The sequence below is a fragment of the Pollachius pollachius genome, assembly GCF_949987615.1.
Source record: "Pollachius pollachius genome assembly, chromosome: 8".
Classification (NCBI taxonomy): Eukaryota; Metazoa; Chordata; class Actinopteri; order Gadiformes; family Gadidae; genus Pollachius; species Pollachius pollachius.
This window is the reverse complement of record NC_136941.1, coordinates 18,675,067-18,697,367: the sequence shown is the minus strand read 5'-3', so window position 1 is coordinate 18,697,367 and position 22,301 is coordinate 18,675,067. Positions and strand designations below refer to the sequence as shown.

The window sequence follows — 22,301 nt, the reverse complement described above, 5'->3', positions numbered from 1 at the left end:
GTCGGCCAGTGTGTTTTCTCTTCCTGTGCCTCTGTGACATCTTCCTGCCGGGAGGGAGGGGGGAGGCCTCTGGGAGCCATTCAAATGCCGGACCAAGCACAGCAAATTCTAATTAGCCTGACAGAGCAGGTGGTGGGAGAGGGGGTCTGCCCAGACCTGGACCCCCAGCACACATTCACTTTCAACCGCCCCTCACATGTTGTCCATATCTTTTTTTTCTTTATATGTTGGGATCCAAAGTGATCCCAGACAGGAAGTAGAGTGAGCCCCATCCTCTGGTGTGTGTGTGTGTGTGTGTGTGTGTTTGTGTGTGTGTGTGTGTGTGTGTGTCTAAGCAGCAGCCCGTCTGCTAAACCCATCACTGGGAGACGCCGAGTCCTAAAGAGGAAGACCCCACATAGGCTGCCTGGCTATTGCGCTGTAATCTCTGCACGGTTAAAAATCTAGGATTTTCAATAAAACGCCTGATTGTTTTTCTTTTTCGGAACGAGTTAGCCTTGAAAATAGTGACTATATTTGACTTTAGAAACCTTTATCAAAACACAACAAAGGCAAATGTGTCATGTCTTCTGGCAGACGCTTTAAAAAATAAAATTCTAAATAAAGTGGCAGCTTTCAAAAGCCGTACCAGGAACATACACATTCTACAATATATATTATCCCTTCTTGTTATGGACAGCTGGAGATGGACACCAATCTGACCCAGGGAAGTGTAAATGTGTCCGAGAATGTAAAAAGCTAAGCTACAGACATGCATCCAATCTGACACGCTTCTTTTAGCCTTAGTGTGTGAGTGCGAGCGTGTGTGTGTATGTGCATGTGTGCATGCGCATGGGTGTGTGTGTTTGCTTTTGCACATGGGTTTGAATGCATGTGTGTACGTGTGTGTGGGTTTGTCTGTGAGTATATGTGTACGTGTGTGTGTGTCTGTGTGTGTGTGTGCGTATGTTTGTGTGTGTGTGGGTTTGTCAGTGTGTATGTGTGTGTGCTTGTGTGTGTGTGTGTGTGTGTGTGTGTGTGTGTGTGTGTGTGTGTGTGTGTGTGTGTGTGTGTGTGTGTGTGAGTGCGTGTGTGCGTGTCTGTCTGTACTACTCCGGTGGGACCTCCAACCTCTCTTCCCATCACTCCCTGTCCACCGGTGGCTCAGCCCTGATTTATCCCTTCTGCATACCAACAGCTGTGTTGAGACTTCCAAGCAGAGCGGGGGCCATTATAAGCCATGACTAATCGATACCAGACTTAAAAAAACTCAACTGTGAGATTAACTGAAAAACATCACAGGCGACACTGGAACCCCTGAACCCTGTTTCCATGGCGTTCCTGACTCTGCAAACAACTCTTTCTTGCCCACAATAACAATGGGATGGAATGTGTATTTCTGTGTGTGTGCGAATGTTTGTGTGTTTGTTCAAGTGTGTGCTCGCTTCTGTGATGTATGGTTGTATGCATAAGTGTACTGGTATTTGTGTGTGTGTGTGTGTGTGTGTGTGTGTGTGTGTGTGTGTGTGTGTTTGTGTGATGAATGGTCTTGTCTTGATATAAATTAAATATATGTATTTTGAATGGTTATTTATGTATCCGTCCCAAAAGTTCCCTTCCTAGTTATTTTTTCTCACACATACATTTTGTTTTTATATGGTAACTCAGACTTTAACTTTCGTCAAAGCATATTTCAAATACAAATATAATAAACCATGCCCATGTTTCAGAGAATCCAACCACGCAACTCACACAGGAATATTTCATTTAATAAAAATATATTTCATTTTAAGGCTTCAGTATTCACACTACAAAAATCATAAACTCTTAATGCACTGCATTTTTAAAAGGCCTTAGCATACATAAGCTTCGGTCATAAATAGGTGGTTTATCTTCCGTTGTATCCAGCATGGTGGTCCTCTGGGTCTTTGTATGTTGTCGTTTAACCAAATTACTTTGTTTTTCCTGAGAATGTCTTTGAGGAGAAGGTGAATCAGGTGAATAAGGCGTTCTTTCTTCTGACTCAACGTCTCATTCGATGGGATCCCAGCCCTCGACTCTTTAAACAGTCTTTGCCATCCTTAATCTGGAAGTAAGCAAAAGTGCTGGAAGTTACTCTTTTGAACATGATATGGCATAACCATGTAATAAAAATACATAATTAACTAAGAAAATTGTATTTAAATTGTACATTTTTATCTTTATTAAATATTTTTTATAACAGTATTAACTATATTGATTTATTATTAATTATTATTAATGATTATATTATTAGCAGTAGTAGTAGTAGTAATTGTTGTAATAGTAGTATCAGTACTATTTAATAATATAGATAAGGTCATATCATATCAATAATAACAATAGCCATAACAAGAATAATTATAAAAATAATATAAAAAAAGAAAAAGAAGAGAAAGAAAGCTTTATAATCATTTGTAATAAGTGAGGCCAATGTGATTGTTATTGTTATTATTGGCCTCCAATGTAGCTAGTTATGGATGTTGGACTACTGTACTATTGTAATAGGAAATCAACCCAAAAAAAGTAAAAAATCTCAAGTTGCCATTCCATGTTTAGTATTAGCTCAAGATATACAACATGTGTTGGATTTACACGGGTTAAATAAGCCTCCCTACTGTGGGGAGGGACGCCTATTGTATCAGACTGTTCAGGGTAAACATTTAATTTTCAATCAAACAACAAATAAATGACAGGCCTCTGAAAAAAAAAGACAATTACCCCTTTCCTCTGGTTGCTCAGACAGAAGGTACATATGGTGGGCCTCCGAGGCTGCTTGGCCCCGCTCTCCCCCTGCGTGTAGACCGCAGGGCCGAGGCAGGGCTGGCCGTCACTCTGGCCCTCCTCAACCAGTAGCACGTTGGCCAAGTGGGCGATGTAGCTGGAGGCCAGGCGAAGAGTCTCAATCTTTGACAGCTTTCTGTCCACCGGCTCGGTGGGTATCAGAGTCCTCAGCGCTGTAAAGGCGGTGTTGACGCTCTGGGTCCGGTCTCGCTCCCTGGCGTTGGCCGCGTTCCTCTGCTTGACTATCACCACGTTGTTGCCGTCCGTCTGCAGGGAGATCCGCCGTCTCTTCTGCGCCTGGGTGCATATTCCATAACACTGATCGGTGGAGCTGCCGTCGCTCTCGCTACGGGTTTCCTCGTCCTCGGACATCATCCCGAGGCTGGGATACATCAAGTGCGTTGCCATGGGCCGGTGCATGGCGAAAGTCATCATTACAACAAGTTTGGCAGAAAGTGTTTTTTTTAAGGTTACAGCAGGAATCGTCCCAAAGTCACACCTCCAAGCTAAACAAAGAATCACCTCGACATTTCACCAGTAGTATAAAACCACAACATAACTTCCAAAACAATTGGGATGTGGTCTACATTGCATGTGTCCACACTGTAACTTCTTGGTCCAAACTTGTAAACGCAGCCTGCAGCTGGCTACCTGCAGGCGCCGCTCCAGTGGATCTTATAACGGGATGGGAGGAGTTCCCAAACTCCTCCACTCCCGAATCCTATACAAGCTTCAAAGGTTTGATTGACCATTTATAAGCCTGCTTGTTGGATGAGTAACCATAGTTGTTATTTAGAACTAAATATGAATTTATTCATTATTATAATGTAGGAGAAAATACTCACAGACAATAAAATATGCTATCATGAGCAATTACGCTGATATGGTTTATCGGTAAATAATTTTCATTGTATTGGCTCATTACATGTGACCTTTTATTATGAGCAAAGATTTATGACTCAATAACTGTCATATAATTGCTAATTAGTGTAAAGACCTCCTTACTCACCCATCAGTAAGCTATGCAGCAACACAAAGTAGGAATGGAAATGTAATATGTAAATCGACTGTCCTCCTTCTCATATTAACAACATGTGGATACAATACTGGATTGGATGTGCGGGCTATTTTAATGAGCTTAGCACATCGTATATTCACAATAATACATAAGTCTAACATGTAGATTAAGAGGGCTAATATTGGTCTTTGAAGCTTCATGGTATGGGCTTTAAGAATGGTTCAGGTTCAGGTGAACAGGTCGGCCTGGCTCACACGGTTGGTTGTTTCCTCTGCTACTGGTAAACAGTCTGTGCCTGTGTGTTTGGGCATTTGAGAAGGGCTGGTTTGACAATATAATTCTGGTTGAAAAGGTCTTTAAAATCATCAATGTCCACATTCTTCACTTCCAATATGGCAACATAAAGAGTGCCAATTTTTTAGGGGCAAAGAAAAGAGTCAGAGAGAGTCAGAGAGAGAGAGAGAGAGAGAGAGAGAGAGAGAGAGAGAGAGAGAGAGAGAGAGAGAGAGAGAGAGAGAGAGTGTGTGTGTGTGTGTGTAAGTAAATAAACAGTGAGCAGATGTCCATGGGGGATCCTGGCATAGTTAGGGTTTACTTTCTCCTTGGTCTGGTTTTGGGAAAACAACGTGAAGACAAATGGCTAATTTAGGGGCTCTTACAAGCGTGTCACCTCCAGGCTCCAGGCTAGCTCCGCTCACATCAAGCCGCGACTGTGAACCTATGAGCTATAGGAACCCCCATGTTCTGTTATAAGCTGCTGAAAGTTCAGGTCTAGGTTTTATAAACTATATTGCTCGGAGGTGAGAATACACACAGGGATAAAAGGTGATATTAACACAGGGATAAAAACATGTGTACCCACACATGTTCACACAGGCACAAACACACACAAAAACGCTTGAGTACCTAGGCACACACACACACACACACACACACAGTCACACACACACAAACACACACACACACAGACAGACACACACACACACACACACACACACACACACACACACACACACACACACACACACAGTTGTCCAGAGTAATGAGGGGACAGCCTGTCTGCTTGCCACCTGCTGAGTTGTGTGTCGCTTTGAGTTGACATAGCTTAGGTGTGTTCGTGCCACAGAGTGTGCATTGCGAAGATGTCTGTGGTGCACTGCAACTGAAGTAAGAATCAGACGAAAATGATTATTTATTATTTCATTCGTTATTCTAGAGTGATCATCGTGGAAGCATTTTTGTGCTTTGTGATTTTTGTGCTTTTAAAATGTAATACATTATGTATTATAAAGAGGTGTAATAATTATCAACGATAATGGAAATGGTGAAATTACCATTTATTTATGACTTAAACAGGAACTATATTGAACATGTGGTGGAACCTCAAACAGGTCCACATAATTATATTAAAATATATATATTAAGAAATAGATATTAGATTAAAAAATATTAAGAAAAGCAGGTAGACGCAGAGAGAGTATACACATTGCTGCAAAATCTTTCTGCTCAGCAGCAGACTACATAAAGTGAGCATGTAGAAAGGCTGTGGTTAGTGGTTAGAGATCTGGGAACACAGGAAGCTGTGTTAGTCGTCATCTAATATATTCAACTATAACAAAACCTCCTTTAGAAACCACTGTAGTTGATCTACAATCGCTCACCAGCAAAAGTGAAACAGCTGAAGCCGGGATCACTGAACATGTGGAAACAGAGAGGACAGCTCTCTGCAGGGTAGCAGGGATCAAGCTCAACATCGGCAAAATGGGATGTAAAGCGTGTTAAAGGCCTGCTTTTGTTCTGCCACTGTACTGGGTCGTGTTACAGGCCCACCACCACACATAAGAGCTACAGAGGTCCATAAACCTATGGCTGGGGATAGTCTACCATGTTTTGTTGTGGATTTGTGTTTTAAATGTATATAGAATATAGCGACACTGAAACATGCTTACCGAACTCAAGAACTAAAGGCCAGAAAGAGAGAGAGGGGATGTTTTGGGTAAAGTGACTTAGCTTAAGTGACTTAAACTTGTTCTTAGCACTTCCTGTTCCTATAACCCCAGAAAATTGTCTTGATCTTTTCTTTATGACGCATAACAAACCACCCATAGAATGAACCAACCAAAAATAACAGGTGCAGCAAAGTGTGTGTGTGTGTGCGTGTTTGATGTGTGTTTCATAAAGCGGTTTTAAATGTCTCAACCTCTTTGAGGATACTGATACCTTCCAGACAGTGAGTATGTGACCAAAGGAAAATAAGTATTCCACGCGATATGTTGTGTAGGAACACTTTCTTTTCAGACTGATTCACACGAGACTCTTCCTTTCACAACATAAGGAGACCGTCAAGACAGGCCTTAAATCTGCGATGCATGGATTATCTGGGATAACTAAGATCATCTTAAATTACACCCCCTAGGATCCATAACATTAGTGATCTGAATGAGTGTGTTGCACAAGGGCACTGCCAACTGAGCCAACAGTACGAATAGGTGGACATCTGCAGGGTAAAAAGAGAATGAGTTTAGAAATCCAACCATGGCAACGGCTTTTACTGTCACCTCTTTTTAATTAAGATTTCACTACAATTACATAACGATGCACCAGGCTTAAATGTTTCTGAAGATATCCTGTTTCAAAGTATTAGTGATGATTTCTTTAATCATTTAAAATCATAGCAAAAAACAATATATCATAATTATATAGCATGTATCATAAGGCTAAAATTACAGTACAGTACATGACATTAGAGTCCAGCTGTGAAAATATAATGGTGTCAGGATAAGCAGTGGGGTGCAAACAAGCATCCTAAAGGGTCAGAACTTAAGTGCTTTTCATCCACCAGAGCCATCTGATGATGCCTACAAAATGATGGCATATCAGTGAAACATTCTGTACTGCTTATAAATCATAAATCTCACACATGCACGCAGATCAGAACAAGCCCCATATGTGCAATGAGAATCGTTTTGCAAATAAAAGAAAAACTTAAAATATAATTTTACATCATTCACTTAAAAGTGAAGAATATGTTCAGCAAATGACTTAGGATACAATACACAATATGATGAGTAAATAGGCAGTGTGCATGTAATATTGGGTTACAATTCCCCCTGCTGGCGAATACATTGTCTTGCAGGCTTCAGTTGCAGTTAAACCCAACACATGTTCTGAGATTTCAAGAAACACTACAGGTAGATCATACAAAATCGCAGTAAAACTTTAGAGTAGATCTGGCGTTGAAGACCCCAAGTAAATCCTCAAGTCCGAGATGCTAGATTTAAAGAGCTTGGATGGTATTGTCTTCAGTTGCAATCTTTGGTACGCCGCAAATCTGTGACATCCTCCAAATGAATAGTAGTAGTTTCCCCCTTCTCTGCCTTTGATCCAAAGGACATCAATCGGGGGGACGGTCTCGACGTCTTCTGTCTCCTGTAATTAATGAATATTTTAGGCTGCATTGTTGGCTAAGGATCCTATCGTTTATTAAGTAGTAATAAACTAATGTATTATTTTGTTTATTTCAAATGATTTACCTTTATTGTACACATCAAGCTCTCCACTTTTTGTTCGTCGAGCAAAGGGGGGATCGGTCTTATGATGATATGCATTGGGATGTTATGAATCTCTGCGATGTTGTCGGAATGGATCGACCGATTGTCTGTACATTTGATGTCCATCCCAGAATTGTTAGAAGTGGACATTAACACGTCAGATAAAACGTTCACGCGGGGCTTTTTGTGAAGAAATAATCGATACATTCAGCCTGTTAACCGTAGCAGATACACTGTTTAACCGGGGGTTTGTTTACAACACGGTTAGAACACGGAAACACGGCATGGGTTGTGCAGGAGGCGTTTAATTGGCCGTTTCAACTGTCCATCATTCAGTATATCCGGGTCGTCATTGATTGGACAAAAATATAACATCATTAAAGAGATTACCGTTACTCTGACACGCGCTAATTATCCCCCCACTCCGGCCTCGTGCCTGGAAACGGTGTGGCATTAAGGTTACACAGTTCCCCACGTTATGCATTAAAATAAACTCAAAAAGTGTCTTAATTAACTTTTACGTGTCAGCTACAATTTGGACAGCAGCCTTCACCGGGTAATTAATAGTGAGCCTGACCATAAATTCATCATATATAGGCTAGCAATAAGCCCTAGGCCAACTTTACAGACTACAGTTTAATATAATTGCTCAAATTTGTTCATTACTGACATTAATGAGTTGTGGCGTTGGGTTCGGCTGCTGAGGGAAGTGCGTAATAGTATGTGATATTATATTTACCAGTAAATAAGTATGTACTTTGGTATAATCTATTTTGGTAGGGATTGTGAAGCCCAATGACCATGTTGCTGTGGTAACGAGTGCTACTGAGACGCAGGGTGGTCTCAGCGCGCAGGTAAGTGAACGAGCTTCAAAGATCTGTAGCATAATAGAGACGGAACTCGAGTTGTTTTCCCACAACCCACGACACCTGCATCCTCTAATTGGGCAATTTCACAAGATTTCCTGGACAACATAGGTATGCCATTATATCGAATTATTGCAATGACTTTGAACTGCATGGCAATTAATTGGGCACACTGGGATCAGTTCCAAGCTGGCTTCAACATCATACAACTTCTATTATAGTGAAGGAGAAGCTCTATATAGAAACAACCAACATTCAAACCCGAAGTTTTCCCATCATTATAATAAGATTTTTTGTACTAATTGTGACTAATTCAGCACTATCTTAAGAAAGGAAATGAATGGCTTAAAAGTCTATAATATATTGGTTTTTAATCGCATAGTCCTACATGCATAACATAGTATTTATGTAGAAGTACCAATATACATTCTGCATGGTCATTACAAATGTTCATTAAAACTGTTACACAGAAACCAAAACATATTGTGCAGTGCTACACTTGTTTATTGAATTATATCTTTATTCAAAACATGCAAATCCACAGTTTTACAGGAACGCTACAATTCCTCATCTCTTTTTACACACCATTAGCACATGGCAGTTGTGCCGCCTATCCTGCTCCTGTGATCCTGCGAGGCTATTTTTAGTTAATTTAATTCAAGTCCTTGCTTTGCTGTCAATCAGACGCTGCTTCATCACACAGCCGCTAGAAGAGTAACAACAAAGGAGAACCAACCAAGAAAACAGGCCTTGTCATTCAAACCATAGACATGTGCAGTGGTGTCCGTGGCATGGAGAGTGTGTTTGTAGTCCCACTACACTCCCCGTGACCCTACCCCATCACAGCAGGGCGGCATTCCACTCGCTCACACATCTCAATTACTCAGATTGAGATAGTCACCCAGGTACAGCTGGGGGTCACGGAAGAACACTTCCCACATAATGATTTGCTGTTAATATTAGATTTTAGTCCCCATGAGGATGTCACACTTGGAGCAGCTAGAGAAAATTACCTGCCAGCTCCTCGACAGAGAAGTGGGCTATATTTATTTATAACATGATTCTTTAACACATTGACATGCTTTTAAAGTGATAATTATTATGACAGTGATGTCCAGTCCTTTTGACTGGCTTTGCGGTGGATGAATGTCTGTTCAAACCGGCTGCACTGGAAAAGCGTGCCAGCCTGACTGGTAACGGCGAGCACTAGCGTGCTTACTGAGTTTAAGTGATTAGGCCTTATTATTATTCACTTGTCTCGCCCCCTCTATCACTCTCTCTCCGTCTGTCGGTCTCTGTCTCTCGCTCTTACCTCTGCCAAACCTGAAATAACTATTTTCCTTGCTATCTCTCTCTTTATGAAATTGGGTATCTATATCTACAGATCTTTTTGGCCTTGGAATGTGTCTGCTGGCCGTGCGGCATCCCAGCCGGTTTGTTGTGGCCACTTATTTGTTCTGTTCGGCAGAGAAAGTTAACATGCGAAAAGGAGATTGACATTCTCTCCGTTAGCGCAACAACACACAGTGCAATGTTATCAAGCGAGATCAAAAGCTCTGTTTATTTTCCCTCAGAATCACCTCATTTCCGATGGCTCTGTTTCATCTCTTGTTATTTGACTGCATTGACAGAGTATATAAAAGAAAGGAAAAAGTGGCTATTTCGGGAGTGCCCTTCTTGGTTTTTCCCTCAGCGCTAATGACAAGTTGAATAATTTCGTTGCGTGGAAATGTGATTTTGACACGACTTCAAAAAGGGAACCATAAGGATGAGGTGGACCCTCTGCCAACGGAGAGAGGCGAAAACAGATGGAGTTTTACACAAACAGCACAAACATCAAGAACAGTGAGTTAAAGAGCTTGGCAGTCTCACTTGATGGAACCGTGAGGAATGGAAGCACTTTAATGAGCATCTCTCTCCTGTGATGTAGAATGTGAAAAAAAGACAAACTGTTAGCTCTTAAAGGGACAGTCACCGTAGGTTGGCTCTGGCTGGCTGGGTACCAAACCAGTGTCTTGCATTCTCTTGTTTGTTTGGAGCAACTTTTGTTGGTCATGATAGTTGTCTTGCGAAATGGTAGTGTCAGATTTCAGCAGCGCTTTAGAGTTGTATTTTAAAAGGTTGCTAGATTTTTTACTTTGCCTCAAACCCTGTGAGTTGGACAACAGGTGGCGCCAGATGTATAGAAAGGGCCCGTGCAAGAGTGTTGAAAACCCTAGTAATGGGTTTAAAAATAGTAAAAATAAAGGAACTCACAGTTGGAATATAATAACCTGACAGTAAGCAAAAAAAAGAAACATTCAAGTCTGTGTTTCGGCTTTCAGTGTTGAATTATGTTTATTGTCAACCCTGTGGCTATTCTGCTAAGAAGTTATTATGTAATAAAGGTAAAGGTAGCGTGTATTCCATATTTATTTGCTACGGCAGATGTATAGGTTCATATGCTTGAATCTGGTTTAATATTGAATGCAACAGTTAGCCTGCTTACTGTTCAAACACACACACACACACACACACACACACACACACACACAATACACAAACACACACACACACACACACACACACACACACACACACACACACACACCAGCCACAGACGATCCGTTTTTCACTGTGACATTTGCTCAAGGGGCTGTGTTGATCTATAATGTCAATGTTTATTTGGAGTTTTTTGGTGTTTAAGCTCAGCCACTTGACATGCAGCATAGAGACGCTGTGATGCGTCCACAGGTCTGTGGCCTTTCTACCTGTCTGATACGTCCTGATCACTCATGAGCTGGTCCCAGCACACACACACACACACACACACACACACACACACACACACACACACACACACACACACACACACACACACACACAAACACACACACACACACACACACACACACACACAGACACACACACGCACACACAGGAAGATGCCCTTGATATTCAGCGTGTGTCCTTCTGCCTTAAACTGTTCGTCCACATCATAATCTCAGTACAGCTGCAATTTACCGTTCTTTTATAATCGTCCATTCATCGATTTTAATCATTTCCCGCCTGTGGAATGGCATGAATAACAGCACATGTCTATCACAAGTTAGCAGGGCCCATGTGATTGTCTGTCTGTGTCTGAGAGGCAGCCGAGGAAAACTAGTATGACACATTTTTGTCGATTCTGTCTATCAAATTAACGATGCGTTTAATCGTTCCGGCATACATGGAAGCCCATCAATATGTAGCTGGCTGCATATTAATGAAACAGCAGTCCAGGATTTTCTTAGACATATGCTTACATTTGTAACACTAAATGTCAGGTGCTGACGATAATACGATGAGTGACTGACGATAAAGAGGAATTCTGTTGTTATGGTGGCATCGGGAACAGGCAACAAGAATATAATTGACTACAATGCGCAGACACAAACACACAAACACACACACACACACACACAGAATTTAATTAGAAACTTGTTGGGGAAGCCATCTTTTATAGATTAATTCTTTTTAAAGAGTCTTGACCGGCAACAGAGAGCTTGTAGCGGCTGTAATTGCTTGCCGCTGTTCCTGAATCCCCGGGACCTACCTCTGAATCCCTGCTTAGCCAGCGTCTTATTATGCAGCTTCCTCACTGTTGGAGGACACTGAAGGACACCGGCAATTGAATTCCAGTGTTGTATATTCCCAGGAAACCAATCAGGTAGCACCTCAGAATAATAATCCTTGTCCACTGCAATGATTCATTTTTATTCCCCTCTTCTGTCCATTCCTTCCATCTTTTTTTTCTCTCGATGTCTTTTGAGTCATCCAGAAAGTGTGGTTCCAGCATAAAATCAATGTTCCATTAAATGTTAATGGTCAGAATGGGGCTTGATACAGCCGAAACAGCTGTGGCCGTTGTGTGTGTTGCCCTCCATCCAAGAAACCTTTATTCTAATCATAATGGGAATTATCGCCACTAAAGACAGGTACGAGGAACATAGCGATCGCTGACAGGGAATCTGAAAAGATTAGCAATGCTGAGAGTAGAGCTATCATCCCCAGTATGTCTTTATAGTATTGCCAATTGTTTGTTGATATTCAATGCCGGTTTGATATTTGTATATATTTGTGATGATATTTGTGATGATAATTTTCATGATAGTAGTGTCTACTATCATGAAAATTCTTCTATTTGAGCACAATGTAAAGCGGATTGCCTATCTGTATTGAAGGGGTCGGCATTCATTTTTTCTGAATTTCTAAGTCGATAAGATTTTGATGGATTGCGTACTGCTGTTTACACATTGTGCATGTCTGCCGGTTTTTGCAGTTTTGTATTTATTTTCCTAAGCAGTGTTTTGTAGTTCTCATAGTTATTAAGGGTGGGGAAATTGTTGGTCCAATCCTTAAATTCGACCCAAATTAAATTATTGGATGGCCAACCTACCCCGATCCTACCTACCCGGCTACCTGCATGCATACTGCCCGTGCACTTGATGAACATGACCTGAGTCATCCACAAGGCTAGGCGACCAGCTATTGATGCCTAAAGGGAGGGTTGGGATTTATTCGGTTGGATACTTTCAAAATCTACTCTTGCTGGTTTCTTCAAATTACCTACATTAGCTCTAACACCATTCAAATAATCTCCAAATGATATTCTTATGAATGATCAGGAAATGTATCCCTAGTGTAGGGGGGAAAAATGAAATTGGTTTACTTGTGCTATTGTTTTTATTCATTATTATTGTCATCATGATTAACTGTAGCAGAACACTATGAACCAAACCCCCCCCCCCCATCCATCATGGCTTCGGTGTCTTCTTAATCAGCTGCAACAAATGAGTGGAGAGATTATAAGAAGAGCGATAATGAGATAGAAAGTGGAAAATCTAAATCAGGGTGTTTTTTTCTTTTTCTTATGAAGACCATATGGAAGGTTTCAAACAGGCGACCATATGTTGAAGGCTTTTGTCATGGAAATCATACTTTTTGGCACTTTTCATTGCACAGCCAAGCCGAGCACATAAACAAAAAGAAAGGAAAAATGATATTCTAGAGAACATGATGAAAACCCAGTACACAGAGCATGTAGTTTTGTCGACTTATGACAGATAGCTTTTAATCGATACACTCCCTGATTCACATTGCCACCCAGTCTGCAATTATTACCTGTATTTGTCTTCTATTAAAAAGACAACTTGAGTAAAAAAAAAGAAATTTGGAGCAATTAAATGTCTACATGCATTGTCATATTATTGCTGTGGTATATTTACAAACATATTTACACATTTATCAAAGAGGAACAATGTTTCCCTACATCTAGGTTCAAAATCAGTTTTTTTAAATCAGTAGAATCGTATTGTGCCTCCCTGATTACATTAGCATCCATTGTTTGGATAATCTATGATAATACTAATGATACGCTAATGCTACTTGGTTCTGATACAAGTTCAGTTTTGAAATGAATTGGATTTTTTTTATTTTTCATTTTTTTTATATCTCATCTCACAATTTATATGTCTTTTTTAAATATATATCTAAATAAAAAAGGGATTATTTTGAAAAAAGGGGAAGTGTTGTAATGCAAATATGATGAAGCAACATGACTAACTGCCTTAATGAAGAGACAGGTGGCCTGGACACGCTTTCACAGCCATTCAGCCATAGTGCTCACATGACCAGCGGAAGGTGGCTGAGGACATTTTAAAGGGATACCTAAAGTAAAAATAAATTAAAACCCAGACAGAAATCCCATATTTTCCCAATGCCCGCTCAGCACTGTTTTATTTTTTTCTCTCTTTTTTTCCCTTTTCTAACGACAACCTCCCCATTACTGTGATTGTGTCGCCCATTTAGAATATGCAAATGGCTGACAGTGCATTTGCCTGCTGGTGCTTGACCTTCTCCTTGGAGGTCGCTCACCGACTCAATTACTCTCCCTATCTGCAGTCTGTCTCCAAACACCTGTTATCCTCCCACTCGCCGCAGCCCTCCGCCAAGCCCCCTTCACAACATTCCCTGCTCTGAGCGTCCAACCAGCAGGCCGCATGGACGCGCTGAGGACGCCCAGCGAGGTACGGGGGGCGGCTCTGAGGTGGAGCACGCTGCGCTTTGGCTTTTATCAACAACTACCCGGACTCGTTGTCTCCCTGCGCAAATCTGTCATTATAAGAAGAACGTAGTGTTGTTATAATGAAATTGTTGTTATTGCTGGTTATTGTTTCGGTTTTTATTACCGTCTTGAGTTACAAGAAGAAGTTTCCTGTTTGATTGTGGTTTTAAGTGTTGATTTTCTTTGCATGGTTAGTTGCCTGTGAGTTGTACAATAAGCTAGCAGATATTTACAAGGCGTAGCGACTTTGATTCAAGTGCTCTCCAACCCCCAAATTAATTATAATTATTTAGTCTCCCTTTTGTTTTCTTCCAGCAATTCATTGAATGGTGCCTTCTCAGTATTTATGGGAAATTCAATTTTTTTTTGTTTTTAATTTTCTATTAAAAACGAAAGTAAAACAAAGAGTGAAAGAAAAGCAGAACATTTTAAAAATGCCCAAACTTATTGCATCAAGTTTAATGTGATACTGTAAAGAATAATGCTGTGCTCAGGATTACTGCATTATTATTATTACTATGAGTAGTATTATTACTATTATTATTATTATTATTATTATTATTATTAATAATAATGTTACTACCATTATTGCATTATTGCTGATCATTTGTCCCTTGAAAATACAATGCACATCCACATTATGCCTTTCTATGGGTTTAACGATTTGCAAACTTACAAATAGACAAAATGGCCTTTTATAAGCTCAGCTACAAAACACATCAACTACTGAAGGGGATTATTGCCAGATTTTGGTGGCCGAGGCCAAGAAGTTGTCAGATGCCTTATCATTTCATTTTCATTGTGTCATTTTATTGCCCCAAGTTGACTGAGAAGAGGACAGCGTTGATTGTTATCCCTGTAAAGTTATTGCGCGAAACAAAAATATTTTTGCTTGCAGTTGTTGGAAGTACTCTACTACTGATACGATACATTGTTCCTCTTTAAAAAAAAAAAAAAAAATCTAAGCCCTCCAGGACTCTCTACAGTTTCATGCATATAAACATTTTCTTTGAAGATCAGCAGCATCTTACAAGGTCAATGGATGTTCACAAATAAATAGAAAAATACAAAAAAAGAAAGTAACAAACAATAAATAAACAAATGGACAAATCAAACAATAAATAGATGATCAATCAATTAACAATCCTTTGTTAAATACATAAGGAAATAAATACGTGTATAAATAAATAAATAGCTAGATAAATAAATACTGTTTAGTATTTACATGATTCATTGATGGTGTGGGTCTCAACCATGGGCCAGGGGGGGGAGGGGGGGGGGGGTCAGTGACGTACAAAGAGAGGGAAGAACAAACAGCCACTTTGTAACTGAGGGTGCATTTTGAGTCCATGTCCGTTGATCGATGAGGTAAAAAGTGAGGGGGGAGAGAGGTGAGGGAGGGGGTATTTGTGGAGATTGCTTGTTAAGACTGGGTGTTTGGTGATGACGACACGCACCGTAAAAGGCAGCAGAGTTCATGCAAGCCACCGCGGCGGAAGTGTACAGGAAGAACAGGAAGGGGTGGGGGGGCGGGTCATTGCTATAGACGGATCACTGATCATGGCACTTGCAACAATACTTATTTTGGTTTGGCTCCCATGTGTATGTGTGTGTGTGTGTGTGACCCTTCTTTTAATGTCACCAGAGTGAACACCTGAATCTCAATCTCAAACAAAGTGTGTGCAGAGTGGCGGCGACCTGTTCAACAGGTCTGCGCCTTCATCAACTGCTCCTTACAGTTGGCTGTCTGAATGACCTATGGCCCATGGTGGTGTTGTTTTTCTAAGCTTATGTCGTCTACTATGAGTTTGGCTTAACATTGTTTTGAATACCCACAGTTACAAAGATACTTGGGATAATTAGCACAAAAAAATAAGTTTTAAAAAATCAAATAGAAAAATAACATCCGTTAAATTGAAACATTGCTGTGGCAAAAAGGAGTTTGTCTTTTTTTTTACCTTTTAAAATGATCTCCCTTTTTTGCAAATACTGTCATAGTTCACATTTTCATAAAAAGTTCATGTTGGCAGTTGCAAAAGAATTCAATTCTTAGCAAATAAAAAGCAGCATAAAAATACAAGAGGTCATTTTGTCTCTAGAAAACAAAAGAACACTTACAGTCCTTTTTATGTTTTTTTTTTCATTTTTGTGTACTATTTGCTATAAAATATCAGGAATCTAAATATTATTACTATTGGTATCAATATCATTATAGTCATTGATAAAAATTCACATGCCAGGCCTCATATATAATTGTGTTTGTGTGTTGTATAAGTTGATGTACGTGCGTATGTGTGCTCACGTGCATGTGTCTTTATGTACGTGTTTGTGTGTGGTGTGTTTTTGTGTACATGTTAGTCATTTGTGTAAAACTAACTTCTACAGGTTTTTTTATTTGGGGGTAGTTTGTTTGATTGTATGTTTCTGTGGACTATTAGCTACTGTGCAGGGGGGGAAATCCAGCATCTTTTTTTTTAAATTGTCTTTTGCCATAATCAGCAGTTTCTTCACGTAATCTCAGTGAAAATATTGCTTTCTAAAAAAAGGGAAGAAAAAAGGCATGGAGGGTAGAGTGGAAAGGATTGTTGGTTGAAAACCGTCAACTGGGTTTTTATTTATTTTCTTTCCTTGCTTTTACATCGCTTCTCTTTCCTTCTTGCGGTCAGATCTCCGACCCGGACTCCTCATCTTCGCCGTCTTCATCCGCGGAGCCCTTGAAGCAAGCCGACTCGTAGTGCTTGTTCAGGTAGGACTTGAGGGCAAAGGTCTTATTGCAACGCTTGCATCTGTAGTGCTTGAAGGCAGAGTGTGTTTGCATGTGGGCACGGAGGTTGGAGCGGTCGGCGAAGGCCTTGCCACAGTGGGCGCAGGCGAACGGCTTCTCCCCCGTGTGCGAGCGCATGTGGCCCTGCAGCAGCCAGGGCCGGCTGAACGCCTTGCTGCACACGTCACACTTGTGCTTGAGGTCGTGGGTGAGGATGTGCATGGCCAGTGCCGGCATGGACACGTACACCTTGTCGCAGGTGGGACACTTGCGGGCCATCTTGCTGTCCAGGCTGCGGTGCGTCTGCTTGTGTCTACTGAGGTTGGACGAGGTGGCGTACGTCTTGCCGCACTCGTTGCAGCTGTGGCGCGCCGTGCCGCAGCTGGAACCCCTCTCCTCCGGCACCGGCGTGCTGGAGGCGCTGCTCCGTGAGCCCGAGCCGCCCCCGCCCCCGCCGCTGCGGGACTCGCTGTCCCTCTTCCGCCGCGAGCGGCCGTCGGAGATGAAGAAGGCATCCATGGTGTAGCCCTCGGCCAGCGCGTCCGACTCGCCGCTGTAGAAGCCGCTGGCCGTCATGCCGGACTGCGGGCTGTCGGGGTGCTCCAGGTCAGGCTCGCAGTACTCCTCTCCGCCGCTGTTCGCCCCCTGGGCGTACAGGGGGTCCGAGACGGGGGAGGCCAGCTTGTGCTCCATCTTCTTCTCCCCCTGGTACACAGATGGCGTGATGTAATCCTGGATGTAGCCTGCGGAAGACACACACACACGCACACACACAGACTTTAAGATCTAGACAGGGGTTTTGATGGATGATGTGTCTGCGATAACGTGATTGGATGATTTGCCCATTGTGAAGGGATGAAATGATGGCAGCACGCAGCAAACTGTGTTGTATTTTCCCCCCTCCCCCCCCATCACACAGGTTGGGCCCACAATAGTGCTGTGATTCAGAGAAACATAATGTACTCGGCTGCGTTCTCGAAGGTTGTGCTCAGAGTCAGCGTTGGCATCGAGCCAGAAATAATAGCTCATCAAAGAATTACCCTGCATAGAAGAAGAGCCACATTTAAAGGCCCTCTCACGCAAAGCAGTCTCATTGATTAGACCTCTATTCTGCGAGTCGAGATGTTTCCGTCTACCGTGTGTGCCAGTCCTCTGTGACTGTGGCCCCGTCTCCCTGTTTGCACAGTGAAGGCTCTGCGAGTGCCTGTGTGGTGAGTGGAGTAGACACCTCGCTCCGTGCTAGGAGGCACGCATCAGCGCACGCTCCAAATCAGTTGATTAACTCAAAACCCTTTTTTATTTTTTTGCTGAATCCGGTGTCTACGAGAACACGCGTAACCTTCTATAAATGATGGTGCTTAATGTTTTTATAAATGAAAAGAAGGTGTTGATTTTATTATAAAAACCTGCCTGCTGCTGAACAGGTTGCACCTGTGACTCACCAGTCCCCCCCCGGCACTTCTTTTCAGATTTATGTCCGAGTTGCAAGCAAATAAATTGCAGCAATGACGACGGCTTATGGAGCGGATCCATGTGTTATTAAAGTAGTTAGCGGTCTGTATGGTGATTTTTCCTTTTCTTCTCCGAGGTAAAGGAACGGGAATGATGCGGTGTACTCTACGTTGATCTAAATGTCTCCAACTGTGCAGCGCATGATGACAGAAAGATGGATTCTGTTTGGCATTATTCCTGCCTTCCGCTGAATCCTTAATCAGCCGTGTGCCAGGGAAGCTAAAAGGCTTACTGGCAGTTCCATGGAACCAGACCAAAGTGAATGTTGGGACCGGCATTCATTCTGTGTGTCTGCTACCACTATAATTGTAGTTTACTATTGCATAGTCTTGGAAATAAGAGGGGAGGGGGGGTAAACCTAAAGTGTGGTGCAACAAATCACGGTGTGGGTGAAATAGTAGCTAACTGAAGCAATGTGCCATTCCTAAGCACTCCCTGTGCAGTAAGCAGTGGAAATTAAGTATTGACTTATTTGTAATGAAATTCAAAGTTTTGTGCTGATCAATAGTCCATCATCTGTAAAATTGTACAGCTGTTGGAACAGCCATGTGCAACAAGGTAGAAGGAGACGAAGATAGGAATAGAGTAAGGAGCCGATTAGCCGCGCGCAACACACGAATACCATTAATTGAGTAGTGTTCTTGAGGACAGGGGAGCTGAGCTGATATGTGATACGTCGCAGCGCACAGGAGCTAAACCCTTCTGTTGTTTGGTGTGGTTTGAAGAGGGTCACCTGCCTACAAAAGGCAAGTGTGTGTGTGTGTGTGTGCCAAAGAGCCTCTAAGAAACAGGTCATTAGAAAATCAATTGAAGTGCTCTCCCAATCCATGCTACTTCCATTCCCAGGAGTTGAGGTGCACACAGCCACCTTGTAAAATACATGACCGTGATACTGAGGAGCTGGGGAAGGCTGCTGCACACAGACAGAGGCGCTGGTCGATTTTATAAGATGACACAGATTGTTGTTTTGAGCCAAAGCAGCGCATCAATAGAAATAATCCTTAGCATTTAGCTTTAGCTTTAGTTACTGGCGACTTATCCGTTCAATGGGAAAACAAATAGCCAAGCAGCTAAATGAGTTTGATTCATATTCTATCTTTACAATTATGTATTTCTAAATACATTTACATTTTAAAATGTAGGTCATTTAAATTAAGCAGCCTACTAACGTTAGAACACGTCATGGTTTTATTTCTTGTACCTAAGCAACTACTATGTTCATGATGTAATCTATTAAAATCACCCAAGGTCAGACAAGGAGTCCATCAGTGAATACGAGCATAGCGGTATCAGCCTGCAGTTCTCAGGCTCATTTCTCTAATGCAAAGCAAGCATGTAATTAATGGAGCCTCTTAGCTGGTCCTCTTTGTTGTTCCACAGACACTCAAGTCAAACGTCTCGACAATGTGAGGAAAGAAAATCTCTTTGCACCGCAGAAGTGCTGATGCCTGGTATTTCTGCCATGTCCTTTCCTTTCTCTCTTTCTCCTTCTTTCTTTATCTCTTTTTTTTTCCTGTGGACCAAAAAAATCCTTTGTCTGATTCAAGTCAACCATGATTGAAATAGATGTATTTTATCTAGGCAATGAGGCGTAGTTCATTTTTTCCTCATTTTGCTTTTTAGTAATAATGTCCTGTAGACATATTTTTCAGCAATACCATTCATGTTAGCAGCAACTACTAATATACTCTGAAATATTTTGGTTCAAGTTGTGTGAAAATATCCCTGTAGAGAAGATATTTCTGCATATATTTTGACATGAAATGTATTGTACGATGTAAATGACTCTGAAGTGAAAAGGGTATTTCTGTAAACCAAAAGAACAAACTGTAGATGTTGCAGCACATGTTGCCCTTCTAAAACCTGGAAATCTGTGGAGGAATAACAGGTGGGCATATATCAGCTCGGCCCGCGCAGCTCATGTTATTGCGAGCAGAGCACAACAAACCACAACAAAGGAACACCGAGACATCTGGCGTCCCAAAAATACGGCCACAAAATGGAAGCAGCCTAAGCCTAAACCTGCCGGCGGAGAACGGTGAAAGGACGCGTGCACACGCAGCGCCCCGGCCGCGGCTTAGTGTACCCTGGCAGTAGGATGACCACTGTATGGCAATGTGCCCTCTCCTGCGTGTTTACTGTACGCCCCCAGCCCCCCACCGGCCCCTGCTCCCTGTCACGTGGCTGCCGTCAAAGCTGCTCCAAGCAAAAAAAAAAAAACCCAGTCTCCTTTTTCTTTTTTTCTCCTTTCCCCCCCCCCCCCCTCCCCCCTCCCTCCCTCCCTCCCTCCCCCCCTCCCTCCCGACCTTCCTCGCGGCGCTACAGTACAGCGTGTTGATGTCTCTGGTGCCATGAAACTCTAACCCACCCCCCTGCTAGTTCCCTAATGCCCGGAAGGAGGAGAAAGATGCAGGGGGTAGGGGGGGGGGGGGGGGGGCTGGGAGGAGGATAGTGCATGCTCCAGTTGGATGGGGGGTGGGGGGAGTCAGGATGGGGGGTGGGGGGAGTCAGGATGGGGGGGGGGGGGGGGGGGGGTCTGTCCGTGATGGGAACTCAAGGACAATAACAGCTAAGGACAAACACATCATCCCATAGTCATCTCTCTCATGTTCATGAATCTTTTAGTTCTCACATGAACAGCAGAAACGGAGCGAGAGAGATGGGGGGGGGGGGGGGGGGGGAGAGCGAGCCGACCGATTGTGTGCAGTCAGCACACTGTTTGGTGCAGTCAGACACACGCACACGCACACGTGTGTATGTGTGTGTGTGTCTGTGTGTGAATAAATATATAGGTGTATATATATATATATATATTTGCATATATATATATATGTAAACATAAATGCCTACGTATATACATATCTATAAACGTAACTGATGCTCCTGATTAGAAACACATTTCGTATTTACATAAGCTAATCCGTTGCCATGACCTGGATTGTGTCTGCCCTTCAGCGGAGTCAGAAACAACAAAAGTCTGGGAGCATGGTTATGGGGGTGGGGTTATTCTAAAGGGGATTATTATTTAGGATAGAGATGCCCCCACCCCACCCCAGCGCTCTGCCCCTCCTCCGTATATTGCCCAAGATGGGCAATATATGATTCCCATACTCGGCAGCACACAGGAATTTAGCACAAGAGGAACGCTAGCTTAACTGCAGTGGAATGATGATGATGATGATGATGATGATGATGATGATGATGATGATGATGATGATCAAGTGAGTTTCAAACTGCCATAAAGCATGTCCATAAACATGGTGGGTGCTGACAGGATAGGAGACAACAAAGACCGGGACGAGGGCTGTCCGGCTAGACCCGAGGCACGCTAACTACTACTCACCATTCTCGCTGAGACGGACCCCCAAGCTGGTGACGGAGTCTGTGATGGAGCGTGAAAAAGTGAAGGAGTCGTCCAGGTGGTGGTGGTGGTGGTGGTGGTTTGAGGTGGCCGAGGAGAAATCATCAAGCTTGATTTTCTTCACCAAAAATGAGCGGGGCATGTTGCAGCGGATCAAAACACGGAGCTGAGAGAAAGCATGAGCAGTGGACAGAAGAAGAAAAAAAAAGCAACAAAAAAGAGGAAAGCGCTTCTCACGCACACACACACACAGACACACGCACGCACACACGCGCGTACACACAGGCGGGAGCGTGGATTGACAGTAAATCCGTGTGTCTAATGGAAAAGACAACAGCCCAAAACATAGGATGGGAAAGAAAA

At 42.5% G+C, this 22,301-nt stretch overlaps 3 protein-coding genes across 3 annotated transcripts; all 3 read right to left on the bottom strand.

Annotated features, from left to right (window-relative positions):
* Positions 1–2,002: 2,002 nt before the first annotated feature.
* On the bottom strand, positions 2,003–3,216 carry tcf15 (transcription factor 15; the record flags this gene model as incomplete). The annotated part of the gene is made up of 2 exons (XM_079741061.1): positions 2,003–2,065; positions 2,719–3,216. 2 exons carry the CDS (start codon positions 3,214–3,216, stop codon positions 2,003–2,005), a joined length of 561 nt encoding a protein of 186 aa, XP_079597187.1.
* Positions 3,217–6,367: 3,151 nt separating this feature from the next.
* Positions 6,368–7,614, bottom strand: srxn1 (sulfiredoxin 1 homolog). Its single transcript, XM_079741017.1, has 2 exons — positions 7,333–7,614; positions 6,368–7,228 (listed from the first exon to the last, which is right to left on the bottom strand). The coding sequence occupies exons 1-2, from the start codon at positions 7,555–7,557 to the stop codon at positions 7,019–7,021; spliced, it is 435 nt and encodes a 144-aa protein (XP_079597143.1). The 5' UTR covers positions 7,558–7,614; the 3' UTR covers positions 6,368–7,018.
* A 9,349-nt stretch (positions 7,615–16,963) lies between these two features.
* Positions 16,964–22,080, bottom strand: scrt2 (scratch family zinc finger 2; the record flags this gene model as incomplete). The annotated part of the gene is made up of 2 exons (XM_079740907.1): positions 16,964–17,808; positions 21,921–22,080. The coding sequence occupies 2 exons, from the start codon at positions 22,078–22,080 to the stop codon at positions 16,964–16,966; spliced, it is 1,005 nt and encodes a 334-aa protein (XP_079597033.1).
* Between the last annotated feature and the right edge of the window lie 221 nt (positions 22,081–22,301).